Source organism: Anser cygnoides, chromosome 1 (assembly GCF_040182565.1).
Source record: "Anser cygnoides isolate HZ-2024a breed goose chromosome 1, Taihu_goose_T2T_genome, whole genome shotgun sequence".
Classification (NCBI taxonomy): Eukaryota; Metazoa; Chordata; class Aves; order Anseriformes; family Anatidae; genus Anser; species Anser cygnoides.
In genome coordinates this window covers 195,206,725-195,220,524 of record NC_089873.1, presented here as the reverse complement: position 1 = coordinate 195,220,524, position 13,800 = coordinate 195,206,725, and the positions used below count along the sequence as shown (strand labels likewise).

The following is a 13,800-nucleotide window of genomic DNA, read 5'->3' as shown; positions in this document are numbered from 1 at the left end:
AGCTGTGCTGTAGGTATTTAAAAAAACATGTCCTCTGCTTTCAGATATGCCGACAGATTTCTGTGGACAATAAACCAAAGAGCAGAATGGTCAAATACTGCAGAAAAAAGAGTTACATGCAAAATCCATTCCAGATTATTTATTGCTCAGCATGTTCCATAGTCCTAATTAAAGAATTAGGTCATTCCCACTAGATAGACAGACCAGCCTAGATGCACACAGCAAAGTCTCATCTCTGCACTGAGCAAACATCCTTCAGGACCCTTCTGTGCAAGTTGTAGTAAAAGGAAGCATATGTGTTCATTTAGCTAAAAACAGCTGCCAAAGCTGAATTATTATTACTCATCGCCCTCATCCACCCATTGGAGTGGAGAGCTGGCAAGTACTGGTGCAATACAGAAAGCACACGGGCGCAAACTGACCATCAGCATTCATTCTGCCTGAACTGATGCTTCCTTACCCTCCCTCACCAACCAGCCCAGTGAGCAAGCGCAAGCAGAGATTAGCATTAGCTGATGAGCATAATGGAGCCTGCTTGAAAATGCTGTCATCTCTCTTTAGAAGCTGACAGCTGAACTGTTAAGCTAAGAGGTCAGAGTTGATTGGCTTGAGCACCAGCTGTATACGGCAGGGAAGGATGCCAAAGGCATTTCCAGCCCTGACCTGTGAGAGGCTGATCTGTGGGCAAGCCTTACGCACAAAGGGCGAGCCAGCTCAGCTGTGGAGGTGAAGAATGATTTAGGAGCCCCCGCAATGGAATCCCAAAGTGTCAGCAGCTGTCAGTCTTCTTGATCCTTCCTAGCTTCTTGCACCAGTAAAATATAGATAATTACTGTGCAAAGTGCTTCTTGAATTGCAAGAGCCCCTATTGCCTCTGGGACACTGCCAAATGCAGTTGTATAAATAGAACAGTGCTGGACTTGCAATGTAGCAAGGAAGTTATATATGCTCAACTTTTTCTTGGTTTGGTCCAGAGAAAAATCATATGCATGCAAAGGAATGCTGTCTTGACGCAGATAAGAATCTTCTTTTTGCCTTTCTTTCTCTTCCCCTTCTTTTTATGTCATCTGCTGAACATACACACATGCAGATTTTACACAGTGTGCAAATTTTTCCATGGGAAAGTCACTTTTGAGTGAATGTTTGCAGACTAAAATATGTCAGCGAGAAAACAATGGTTTGTAGTCAAGCCATTTAGAAATGCAGCAAGTATTGTTCCTCAGTGTCAATCATTTCTTTCCTTTCTCTTCAGTTTCCTGCCCTGTCACTCGGAGGTGATGCATCGTGAGAGTTGCTGGTCGCCTCACCCAGGACAGACATTGCCTGACCCGAAGCCTGGGCAACAGAGGAGAAAAGGGGCACAAGCTGCACAGCCTACAGCCAGTGCGATATGGACACAGCTGGTTTTCAAGCATGGCATTGCTTGAAACTAGCAATCCTTACAACTAGGATGGGGTAAGTCTTTCAATGAGGACATTGAAATTCATAATTACAAATTGTAGGGCAGCAGACGATAGACTGTGATGTACTCCAGCGTCATTACTGTTTCGGAATCACAGAATTTGAATGCATGTGGGCTAAATGTCTAACTAGTTTCACTAAGGATAGAGAACAACAGGCTATCCAGCTGAGAAGAATCTGGGGAACATTTGCTGGACTTTTAATATTTTTTTGCTGGAATTTAATTTTCCTTGAGAAAAACACTCTTGTAAACAATGGAGAGGAACCAGGCTTGGCTAAAATCACTTTTGACAGAAGCATTTTGGTAAACTCTATTGAGCAATTTTTAAATATCTGGCCAAAGTTTAACATCTTGGTGCCTAACATTTGGTTCCTAAGTTGTTATCTAGGCACCCAAAATTGTAGTACGATTTTTCCCAAGAGCACATTGAACATCCCGTGCCTCTAGTTGCTGTGGAGTGAATTGCTGAGTGCTTAGCAGTTCTGACTTACCAGGCTCATAGCCAGACTTCTGAAGTCTGAACATCTAAAATTAGATAGCTAAGGTCTGATCCAAAGCCCAATAAAGTGAATGGAAACGCCACTACTGAACTTCTGGTTCTGGCCGAGGCTAATTCATCTGTACTTAGATACCAGAATAAAAAAGTACTGTGTTCAGGTCAGTTCAAGTTCATGAGCAGGCACAGTTTTGCCTGAATTTGGAAGTTCCTGAGGTGCCACAGAGAGTGCCTTTTCCAATTAGGTGGGTTGAGCAAGGAAACAGGGTGAGCAAGGAAACAGTGTCGGCTTCACAATCCCCCCCAGGAGGAGCTACTGTGCTGTGTTCATGTCCTACACACACTACGTCAAACATTTATATGTGTTTATATATATAATATAGATATAAACTCCAAAAGCATGCAGATATAAAAGAGTGCTTGCATAATAAGTACTTTTCATGGTACATCATTCATGCAGTGTGATTGACTGTAAAGAAAGGAAGGAAGTCTGCGGCTTAAAATAGTTATGGGTTCATTAAAATGATTTATACTATGCAAATGTATGTATGTAAAGAATTTATGTACATAAAGATGTAAAGTAATGATACAGAACGGGAGGAGTAGCTGGCATGCCAGACGGGTGTGCTGTCATTCAGAGGGGTCTGGGCTAGTTGGAGAAACTGGCGGGCAGGAACCTCATGTAGTTCAACCCAGGGAAATGCCGAGTCCTGAAGGGGAACAATCCCATGCATGAGGACAAGCTGGGGCCACCCAGCTGGACAGCAGCTCTGCAAAGAAGGCCCTGGCTGTTCTGGTGGGCACCGGGCTGACCATGAGCCAGCACTGAGCCCTTGCAGCAGGAGGTCTGCAGCCTCCTGGGCTGCATCAGGAAGGGCATTGCCAGCAGGTCCCAGAGGGGTGATCCTTCCCTCTGCTCAGATCTGGTGAGGCTCATCTGGAGTGCTGTGCCCAGTGCTGGGCTCCCCAGTACAAGAGAGACCTCTACGTACTGGAGAGAGTCCAGCAAAGGGCCAAGAAGGTGATTCAGGCTCGGAGCATCTGTCATACAAGAAGAGGCTGAGAGAGCTGGGACTGTTCAGCCTGTAAACGAGATGGGTCAGGGAGATCCTATCAGCATCTATAAATACCTGAAGGGGTGTGTAAAGGGGACAGAGTCAGGCTGTTTTTGGTGGTGCCCAGTGTCAGGACAAGAGGCAATGGGCACAAACTGGAACACTGGAGATATTACATCTAGGCTTAAGAAAACACCTTTTTACTGTTGGGGTGGATGAGCACTGGAACAGGTTGCTCAGAGAGCAACTCCTAAGTATAATTTAAGTATGTGTTTTGCCTGAAATAATTATACCAATAAACTAAAGGCAAATCACTGTTAGCCCAGAAGTGCTCCAGTGTTCTCAATCTCCCTTAGGCTGCAAAGGGCTGGTAACAGAAACCAGTGGGACACAGAGCCACCTCTTCTCTCAGGCATCTTTGGTAAGCAGGAAGATAATGGAGGGAGTTTGAGACTCCAGTGGCACACCAAGCATCCACATTAGGGTCCCTCAAACTGGGGAATTTGCCTTGGTCTTGTGTGCCTAGGGACCAGCACAGTGCCATAACATCAGGGCATCCAGTTCTGTTACTGATGATTGAATTTACATTTTCTTCAGTTTTAGGTCAATGGCAGAACTTAATGTAGGCAAATAAACTTTTCTCATTGAAAAACTTCTTAAAAATTAGAAATGCCTGAAAACGGAACCATTTGGACTAGTATTCTCACTTCTTACAAGTGGTTTGAGTGTTTAACCTTACTCGTGTTGAAGGTAGAGACTGATGGCTAAAAGTTGTGACTGCCCCAAACTCTCAAGGTCTCTCTTCTTACCTGAAAATGGACAGGTTCACCCTGAGCTGTGACTCAGCCAGGGAACCACACACCTCCATTTCTTCTTTGCTAGCCTGTGATGAGCTCAGATGTGCTCACAACATCACTCTCCTTCGGAAATGGCCATGTGCTCTGCGACTGGCTAAAAAGCCTCAGCCCTCCAGGTGGGACAGGTGCGCAGTGGCAGGGCCCCTGGTGAAAGCTGTGACGCATGGGAGAACCTGAAGATCTATTTTTAATTCACAAAGAAGGTCTGATAATGCTGGCTGAAGACGCAGCATTCAGCAGGAATAAGGAGTCACAGCCTGTGAAAGATGAGAGTCTTTGATATTGAATTATCAAGTATTCACCATATTTAAAAATAGATTTTTCCATGTCCTTCGCCAGCCACTGCTGCGTGCCACAGCCAAGCCTGTGCACACAAGCAGACCGTGTAAATTAGTGAAATTACAGCAGCATCTGGTGCAAGGTGTGTTGCAGAGACAGGCTGCGAATTCATTTCAATGTCTGTTTTCTCACGGAAAATTTGTCAACCCCAGAAATGTTGGGAAGAGGTTTGCTCACCCATAGCCACAGCAAAGAGGAAACAAGAGTTGATTTTTCTTATTGCACCAGCAATGAGTAGAAAGAGTAGAGTAGAGTAGAGTAGAGTAGAGTAGAGTAGAGTAGAGTAGAGTAGAGTAGAATAGTAGAACAGAATAGAACAGAACAGAACAGAACAGAACAGAATTTTTATGTTGTGGGGCCCAGAACTGCACACAATGTTCAAGGTGAGGCCACACCAACACTAAATGCAGCGGAGGATCACCTCTTTTGACCAGCTGATCAGAAAGTGAAGAAGCATCTTCTTGTAGAAGCAGCTCAGTCTCTGAAGCCATTAAAACAACAAGGGGGAATGCATAAGGGGAGCTTAACCACTGATTTCAACCGATGACTTTAGCTGTTTACAGCTGATTTCAACCACTGATTTTAACCACTTATTTCAAAGGGACTGCAGGGCACTGGGTTCTTCAAGCTGGCTGCAGATTTTTTAGCAGGCGACAACAGCACGGCAGGCAGGCGGCAGGCAGGCTGTGCCCCCATGCCTGGCATGGCGCGGTGGCCCCCAGGGACCACCACCCCCTTGCAGCAGCACCGTGGCGTCAGCTCCTCTCCACAGGCAAGGCTCCAAGCATAGCTTGGCCAAAAATAGGACCCTGGGAATCCCCATCCAAAATCGAGCTTCAGAAAATGCAATTATCTGACAATGTCCCCATGAGACAGAGAGTCTCTTTGAAGTCGACATCCACAGCATAGACGGTGTAAGTCACTCGGGACATAAAAGTTGCTGGAACAGCTGGATTTGGCTCATTCATGTGGCTAAACATCAGTTAACCTGCAGGACTGGCACTGTTACTCTACAGAAATTTTTGATGAAGTGCAAATAAAAATCTGTGTGGGAGGAACAAGCGAACCGCCAGACCTCGTGACGCACCATGCTGCAGCTATCAGGTTTTCCAGTGAACAGCAGTCAGACCAGGAAAGCTACAAAAATGGGTTTACATGTTCTTTATTTAAGTGAAACAAGAGCAAGCGAAAACAGAAGTTTCACATTCCTGTCTGCTAAGCAAGCCTGTGCCTTTTATACTGGCTAACACGGACGGATCCATTGCATGCTGCTTCTTTATACCCTACCCTGACGCCAAAGAAGCCAGCACCGTGGGCAGAGGGGAACAGCATTCACATGGCCACTGGGGGAGAGCCACATAGGACATTTCCTAAGGATCTTGCATTTTACAGTTGGATCACTGCAGAATAAAATAATTACACCATCATAGACCCATTACAAACATTAGCGCAGGCAACAGAGATGAGAGAGTAAAAAAAATATTCACGGCATCCCGAATTGACCAAAAGCTGATCACAGAGGTGTGCGGTGGGTGTCACTGGTGTCTGCAGACACAGGCTTAGACCAGCCCTGAGAGTTTCTGATAGTCTTTTACTCCTGATAAGACTTCACCAGGAGCCACATGAGCAACACAGTAATGAGGACAATCATGAAGTTGAGGAAAAGTTCTTGTGTGGATCGCTCCATTTTCGGGGATGTTCGGGGGCAGGCAGAGGTCAGCAGGCAGAGCAAAGGGAAGCCTTCGGGGACTTATCTGGAAGCGTCCTTGAGCTCAGCCTTCAGGTCACAGGCTCTTTAAAGGAAAAAGAAAAAAATATGTGAAGAACAGATGTTTGAAGGCAGCAAGCTCAGCAGAGCTGTATATATTGGTATGAATAAATGTTGTTCCCGCGCCTAGAAGTTAGTAAGCACTGTGAACACTACGAAGTACAAGCTATCTCAAGAAGCTTATCACCTTCTTTGATTTCCAGTATTTGACAAGAAAGTCTCTCAGTGCCACCCCAAAACACATCTCACAGGGGTGAGCAGTCCCTGGAAAGTTGCTCTGCTTTGTGCAAGCATTTTATAATAAATAATGCCAAAACCCCACTTACTACTTTGAACTGATATACACTATAAATATAGTACTGTTTAACATTCTCTAAATTCCTGTATTTGTTTGCATATTTTCATTTTTTAAAGAAACTAGTTGCAAACTGTTCTCATACAAAGAAAGGCTAATAAATCGCTAGGATTTTTACCCCAGTCACTTTTTCAACATTTCTTAAGTAATCTTTGCTGTAAATAAAATTTTGCACAGAAATACTACAGCTTGGGAAAAAAAAAATGAATTTCAGCCTCTCTTGTAAAAGATAAAAGAAAAAGCAATGTATTATTTACAGTATCACTAAAAGTAGAAGGAGAACCTAAGGTTAGATGTTTTCATGTCTGAAGAACTTAGTAAATTTTATAAGTAAATCCTATGGATAAAATAGGATTTTTGCAAGCATCTTCTGAGTTTCCTGAACTTTCAAGCTGTTATAGATATTTTACTTCCAGAAATCCTATATTTTACTTCCAGAAATCTTACTTCCAGAAATCCCAGTCAAAGTCATATTCAAAAACTCTTCTGTTGGTTATTCTTTTCAATTACTTCATCACAGCAAGTTTTGATTTCTGTATGTTCTTGAAGTTCATGCAGAGAAATGAGAATATCAGGAATGACATACACTAATCCCATCTGTATGCCAGGTAAATAAAATAAAAACCTTTAAACAAATGAGACACAATCTCTAGACAAACCAAGAATTTCAGCCACACAACCAAAATCTTAGAAGAGAAGCTAGACAGGGCTGTAACATCTACAGAGCAAACAAGAGAAGCCTTGGGACCATACCAGAGTGAAGACAGAGAGTTTAAATAGAAACTGCTTTAGTTTGCAGATTAAATATTAAAAGCCTAGTGCATGCAGTTAACAAAATTCCTCCGTTCCCAAGCTGTTTTGCCAGCCTCCCGCGTCCTTGGGCAAGAGAAAAATCTGACCTAATAAGTAAGCCAAGTTTGTTTGTTTTTTTACCTTAAGGTAAATGGAGCCCAGTGGTTCTGCCTCTGGGGCTTTGGGTCACTGCAGGTATAATTTTCCTCTCAGCTTCTGCCTATCTCCCACTCGGTCTGGATGCCCCGTCCCTGTGTGGGAACTAAAGTAGTCTGAGGGAGGAGAGCAACAAGTGCATTGGCAACCAAGGTGCTGACATCACCCCCAAAATATTTTAAAAGGGCTAAGCAGGGCTGCAGGACTTGGTTAAGGCTTTTTCTGCTCTGGGGTCCACAGGCTGATTTACTCGCGCTAGTTCTCCTGAAGAGAGCAGGGCTATGGGCAACCCTTCGGAGGCAATGGGATTTTACAGGGTGATTCCTGGGGCCCGTTGGTGTCCTCACACCCAGCGTGGGGAAAAGAGAAGGAAAGAAGGATCCACTTGCAGAAACCTGTGTGTTGATTTCAGCTTCTCTGAAGATCATTTCCAACTGCCCACACAGTTAACTTCTTACGTACAGTATGGCTGCTGCTCTCCTGCTTACAACTGCATACTATCCTTATCGTCCAACATCTTCTCGTGTTCATACAATTTTAAAAGAAGGTGAAGAAGAGCAAAACATGCTTTGCATTTAAATACAGTGTAAGGAAATCCATGAGCATTTGCCGGATAGAAAACTTTGGTACAAGGAAGTTTGACAAACACTGTCCTTCTACTTAGAGCCCCCACTCACCTGCATGCTCCTCCCTCATCCATTTCCCATGCTGGTATTAATGCTCCATATTTTGAAGCAGGCAGAGAAGTATTTCTGCTGCCCTGCAGCATTTCTTCCTAGAAGGCACGCCGCTTTGCAGCCCAGGTAGCTGGAATCCCCACATAACCTTATCTTTGCCCACGGCACCGCTAGAGCTTGTAGTAGGTGCAAACAAAAAGAAATGGCAATTTGTTCCCTTTAAACCAATACGGATGACATGATGCCTCAGCAGGGTGGGCTAGACCGAGTCAGGAGCAGAGTGCAGCCTTGTGCTGCCACAGGTCCCCCTGGGCCAGGTGCTCGGAGCCTTTGCCTCAGATAAATAACACGAGTACTTCCAGAGAGGGGTCAGCTTCTGCTGCCGGCTGGGCAGGAGGATTCCAGTCAAGTCAAAGTGTGTAAAGCTAGCCTCAAAGTTGGCCCTCATCCTCACTGCCAAGCCCTCCTGGTGTACAGTATGGAGATTATCTCCTGATTCTGATGCCTTTTGTGTATTTACGCTCGGGAGTATCGAGGCTGGCTGGAAGGGTCCCCTTCCCTGGGTTCACCCATCCCCTTGCACCTTGCACGTCACTGTGATGCCCCATTGAGGGAGCCTGGCTGGCTGGAAACCAATCCCAGGAAAAATAAACCAAAACAAATAGTTGTGGGTGGCCAGGGGAGGGTGGAGGGGAGAGTGGCTTGGTGTTTGCTGGGTGAGCTCCCTAAATAGCATCCCCACATGATCACTGGACGCAGGAGGTGGACAAGTACCATGGAAACCTTCCCTCTTATTGGCTTGGCTGCCTTTCTACTGCCCTCCTAGACATCCAGGCAGCAGGGCTGCAAAAGCCAACACGCTGAGTGGGAGTCGTCTGCTAAAATATGCAGAGGAAGGAGCTTAACCCATGCTTCGTTCAGGACTTAGATGTCTATGTAGGCTTGCAAGGCCCTGTAGTGATGTGTGCTGGGCTGGGCTGAGCCACCACAGCCTCATTTCTTAGGGAAGGCTTGAGCAAATTTGATTTCCTCATTTTGCTGGTGTCCTGGGGGGGGGGAGGGATTTGGGAAATCCAGGTTCAAAATGCTGCCCTCAGCCCAAAGTAAGCAGGAACATCTTCTGGTCTCCACATGTTCTCCCAGCACTCGCTTCATCTCAGACTTCATCCACAACAGCTAGATATGAAATGTCGCAAAGCAAATGTAAAATGGTCTTTGCTTGAATATCTTCAAATTTCTAGGATTCAGCTTATTAGGACTTCCAGACTGGCTCTACAGCCAGGGTTGGGTTTATAGCTCCCTCACTGCTCATACTGTCAGGGTGTCCCTTCAACATGAGGGTCTGTTCCTGCTGCTGTGATAGTTCATTGGGTGAATAGCCCTAGACCAGGGAACTTGTTCATAGTCAAGTTTCTCTACACAACATCCTCAATACTGTTAACATTGCAGAAATGAAATGGCAAGCTCAAATATTCCATATAGCTGAGAAATTAACCTTCTTCAACCTATCAGCAACTTGAAGGCAGCTCACTTGATAGAACTCATTTGCTAGAGACCCTACTAGCTAGGAAATACTTTCTGATGGACAAAGCTAGTCCCTATTAGCTTTAGAAGAGCCAGACTACTAAGTTACACATTCTTTTGATGCCATCAGACAGAACGCTCCTATATACATACAGATATACATGCATACATATATATTTCGCAAAGACTTGTGAGCAAAAAGCATAACGCTGAATAGGGGTTACCAATAAACACACCTGAGCTGTGGGGCCTGCCTGGATGTTGACTGTAAACCCAGCCAGTGTCTGGAACATCTGACTCCAATACGCTGTGGATTAGACTCTGCAGTTGCCAGAGGCTGAATCTTCTGAACCATCCCCAAATCCATAACCTTGCTATTTACAAACAAAGAGCCCAAAAGCTTTGAAGGCCATGTCTTTAAAAGGATGTTTTATTTAGCAAAGTTATGTAATACTGATTAGGAAAGCAGAAAGGAAAGAAAAAAAAAGAAGAAAAAAAAGAGGAGAATGAACTAAATGGCTTTACTTTAAATGTTACCTCAGAGGTTTAGATACTGTGCTAAATATTTTTCTTGTCACTTTTATTTTTCCTTCTTTTTCTGACAGATCTGGTTCTCAACTTTCACATGCCCTGTGCCAAAGCTCCCTCTTCATGCCTCACATACTCAAACTTAAGGCTCTGGTCTATATTTAAAGTTGCTGTGACTATCTCAAGTTCTTCCTAGCCCACTAATCAAGTAGCACATAATCTTTCAAAACTATTCTTATATAATCAGAGCAGATTGTGTTCATTTTGGCTCTCATCATTACCTTTTTCACTACATGCAACATGTATATATATTAAATCTACTAATAATCAGTTCATTTTTAAAATGGCACCTACTCTTTCGTGTAATCATGAGTATGTTCTTAGAAGACCCACTCAAAACTGATATCTTACTCTGTATGAACCTAAGTTTGTAGCAGCATACTGTACTTGTAATCACAGTATGTATTTCATACATAACTATCATGTCTCACCACGGGACCTGAGAACACATGACTTAAGTCAGGTCAGCAAATAGCCCACATATCTTAAATCTGCTGATTTACAGTACTTCTAACTGGGCACCACCACTGCAAAAAGCTACTGGGCAGAAGACATACGAAGGAGTCTGGTCGTTGCCACATCTCACTTTTAGGGTCCTGGCCAAATTCACAACACCCACCACAGCATCCTGCCACAGTGCTGGGCAGGCGCAGGACCCACAGCACAGAGCCTCCTGCAGAAGTGGTCACCAGAGGCTCCCTTAATAGAGTCAGTGAAAGAAAAACACACACTTGGTAGCTGCAGGTTGTCTGCCCACTGTAGAAGTCCACCATAGGGTGAGCATCCCTGAATTCCACAGATAGTACTGACTACCTCTGAAGGGAGCTTTGGGAGAACAGGAAGGCTGGACCTAGCTAAAAGGCAGAGGTCTATATTTTTAGCAGATGGACCTACCTGAGTTCCCAAGAATAGGATCCACACCAACCATGGGGTGAGAAGGTAGTTGGTTAGGTTAGCTGATGGAGAACGATATGGGCCAAAGCAAGTCTTAAACGCTGTCATTGTTTGTGAGCCAGTTGCCTTTCCTGGGGCTGCAGAGACACTTCATTCTGCTTAGACACAGGTGGTTTTAGCCTCTTTGTGTTAAGCCTTATAGCCTTTTATTTTAAAAGTTGAATGCATTGACATTGTTGAGATCTTTCCTCAATGCAAGGAGTGAGACTTTATATCCTCCAAAGCCAACGGCACACCATGTCCCTGTCCTGAGATCTCACATATTATTCCTATATAGAGTTGCCTATCCAGCAGATGAGGAGAGGCTGACAGACATTATCGAGTCTGTATGACATGTACATTATCACCAGTATGCCTTTTTCAGATTACTGAAGCATAAAACAGATCCCAAAGTGGACAGGGACATCAGATCAGCAGAAAGAAAGGAGAAATCATTAGATGTTTGGAGTACCCAGTCACAAAAGGAGTTACCAATTACCTTTGCATCCATCTCAGTCACAGGCACATATGGGAGGTGGAGATCTGGATGCATTTCTCTTCTCCCTCCGGGCAGATGGGCAAAGGACTGCACAGCCCTGTGAGCAGGATGCAGAGGGCTAACTGCCACTGCAGGTCATTCAGCTCCTAGGGAACTTCACTGATGAAAAATGTAAGTGCATCCAGACAGTGTCTCCAGGATGAGATGTCAGCCCTGTGAGGATCTTCAGAATTTACGTTTTGGGCATGGTGAGCATAAGTGCTCCATATTGTTGATGTTTGCAGCTCACCAATCTTGCCCTTCTGGAAATCACTGAAAATGTCCATAAAACTTTCACATTTTAACGATCACAACACACTCTCTCACAGTCATTCATTCACATTGAGCCTTGCTTCATGCAGGCTTGTTAGCAAGGCTGATCCTCAATGGGAACACAACAGGGAATCATCACGATTTTTTGGTGTCTGGTGAGTGGGATTAATCGCTTCTAAGTTGAAATATCACACTGCAGTCAGTGGGGAGAAACAGTACTCCAACTGGCGATTCATTTCACATAAAATAGATATTTACAGTGGCCTGCAAGGTATTTAGCTCTTATATCTCCACAATTATGTGAGATGAATATGAACTGAGAAGTCCAGGATAACAAGGCAAAATGTTTTAGAGAAGATTGTAATAGCCAAAGTGTGGGTCACTTCAAATACACATTTATAATTGCTGCCAGATCACAGTCTCTTGTTCCGTCAGATTTTATTTATTTTTAGACTTGTTATTATATTTTATTGTTTAATGTTTTCATTTTTAGCTTTGTTATTTCTAGACTTCTTTTCACAATAAGCTGTGAGACAGAAAACATTTCTTTGTTATTTCTAGCCAACATTTCCAACTGGACAGAAGCTGCAGTACTATGAGCCAAGTTACAAACCCCCATGGTAACACAACGAGACTAGGTCAGTGGTTCTGACCCGCAGAAGGTCACAGGCAGCCCTGAACACAACGGAGAAAGAGGACAACTTAAAATTGCTTCTAAGGCAACACAAAAGAAAGGTAAGGCAAGAAGGATGAAAGAGCGGGAGGCCTCAGTTTTAGTCTGTTATAGCTGGCTGTCTTCAAACTGCTTTAAATGTCAGGTCAAGAGTGATGAAAACACCAGTTCACCTGCAATAGCAGTGACCTCGTCACCTCAAGGACAATCAGGACAGTGAATAACATTCAGGAGACTGAATATCAGAGGTGAAATAGTGTGGAAATGCTGTAGAAAGCTTAGCCAAAATGGTTGTATTTTACATCTCAGCTTGAATGCACTCACACTTGCTCTGAATAGAGCCATGTTCTAGGACACAGCCTTTGTTTTTCACTAGGTTTTAAAGAAAAATGTTGAAAGGCAACTTTTCCTGTGGTGCTAAGCATCAGACCTTGCAGATAATGAATTTCTTCTGGAAGATAACTGAAAGCTCTCAGGGGATTCAGGACTATGCGCTGGGACATGCTCTCACTGCACTCCCTTGCCCAGCCAGTATTGGCTGAAGCTATGGAGAGGCTTTTGAGCTTAACTTTCTGTAAAGCTAATTTCAGCAACCAGGGTCAAGGTCACAGCGAAGTAGGTTACCGTGGCCACACTCCTCCACAGTGTTAGAGCTTAAAACATGCTGCTGGCCGGAGCTGCAGCCACAGCAGGCAGGTGCAGGATCAATCTCTGTGGCTGCAGGCCCCACACCAGCAACATCTTCGGGGCAGAACAGTTCTGACCATTGCCACTTCAGTAAAAGTTTCTTACTGCAATGGATGCAATCTCCAGGTTGTATATTTGAACTGGAAGACTTTCACCCACAAATACAAGGCGCTAAGGGAGCAGAAAAAAATCTAGCCAGCATTTGTTTGGGGGAAAAACAACCTACAATGTAGCATCCAAATACATGACAGGCATTGATAGCAGAATCTGTACTGGAGGGAGAACGTGTAGAAATTCAAAATATGATCAGCTTTGTTTTCTGAACTGATCTCTGCTCACAGGTGGTGAAGGAAAATCTTCAGTGCAGCAGGGTCAGAGGCACAGGCAGAGAAGAGCAGCTTTCTGTACACGGACTTTGAAGTCCGGACAAATTTCACATGCCTGGCAGAGAGAAGACCGAAGAGTGGTTACTGCATTCTCAGGCTAAGAAATTCAGCAGGTCTTCCCAGTTGCACAGCATATAGTGTTCAGGCTGGGAGGTCTACAGTATTGCTAGTGGCAGGTAGGAGTGTGAAGACACCCTTAATGTCAGCCTTTCCCGACCTGCTAACCTAACACATCCTAGGG

The 13,800-nt window shown here is 44.4% G+C and overlaps 1 protein-coding gene and 1 long non-coding RNA gene across 7 annotated transcripts in view; one reads left to right on the top strand and one right to left on the bottom strand.

The window, feature by feature from the left end:
• Window positions 1-673: 673 nt before the first annotated feature.
• The window catches only part of LOC136789611 (uncharacterized), a 39,198-nt gene continuing 26,071 nt past the window's right edge, over window positions 674-13,800 (top strand). For 2 of the 5 annotated variants that reach the window (XR_010828390.1, XR_010828389.1), the window contains exons 1-2: window positions 678-1,455; window positions 12,375-12,548. This is a non-coding gene — a long non-coding RNA (uncharacterized lncRNA). Of the gene's footprint in view, window positions 1,456-12,374; window positions 12,549-13,800 lie in introns of all 5 variants that reach the window. The other 3 variants (XR_010828387.1, XR_010828388.1, XR_010828386.1) reach the window with 3 other exon arrangements.
• SLN (sarcolipin) lies at window positions 5,356-7,415 on the bottom strand. Of its 2 annotated transcripts, none has more exons than XM_013199089.3 (2): window positions 7,266-7,415; window positions 5,356-6,002 (listed from the first exon to the last, which is right to left on the bottom strand). In XM_013199089.3, the coding sequence occupies exon 2, from the start codon at window positions 5,894-5,896 to the stop codon at window positions 5,801-5,803; it is 96 nt and encodes a 31-aa protein (XP_013054543.1). In that variant the 5' UTR covers window positions 5,897-6,002; window positions 7,266-7,415; the 3' UTR covers window positions 5,356-5,800. The 2 variants fall into 2 exon arrangements, with proteins under 2 accessions (XP_013054543.1, XP_066845931.1); XM_066989830.1 differs by lacking the exon at window positions 7,266-7,415 and adding an exon at window positions 6,780-6,971.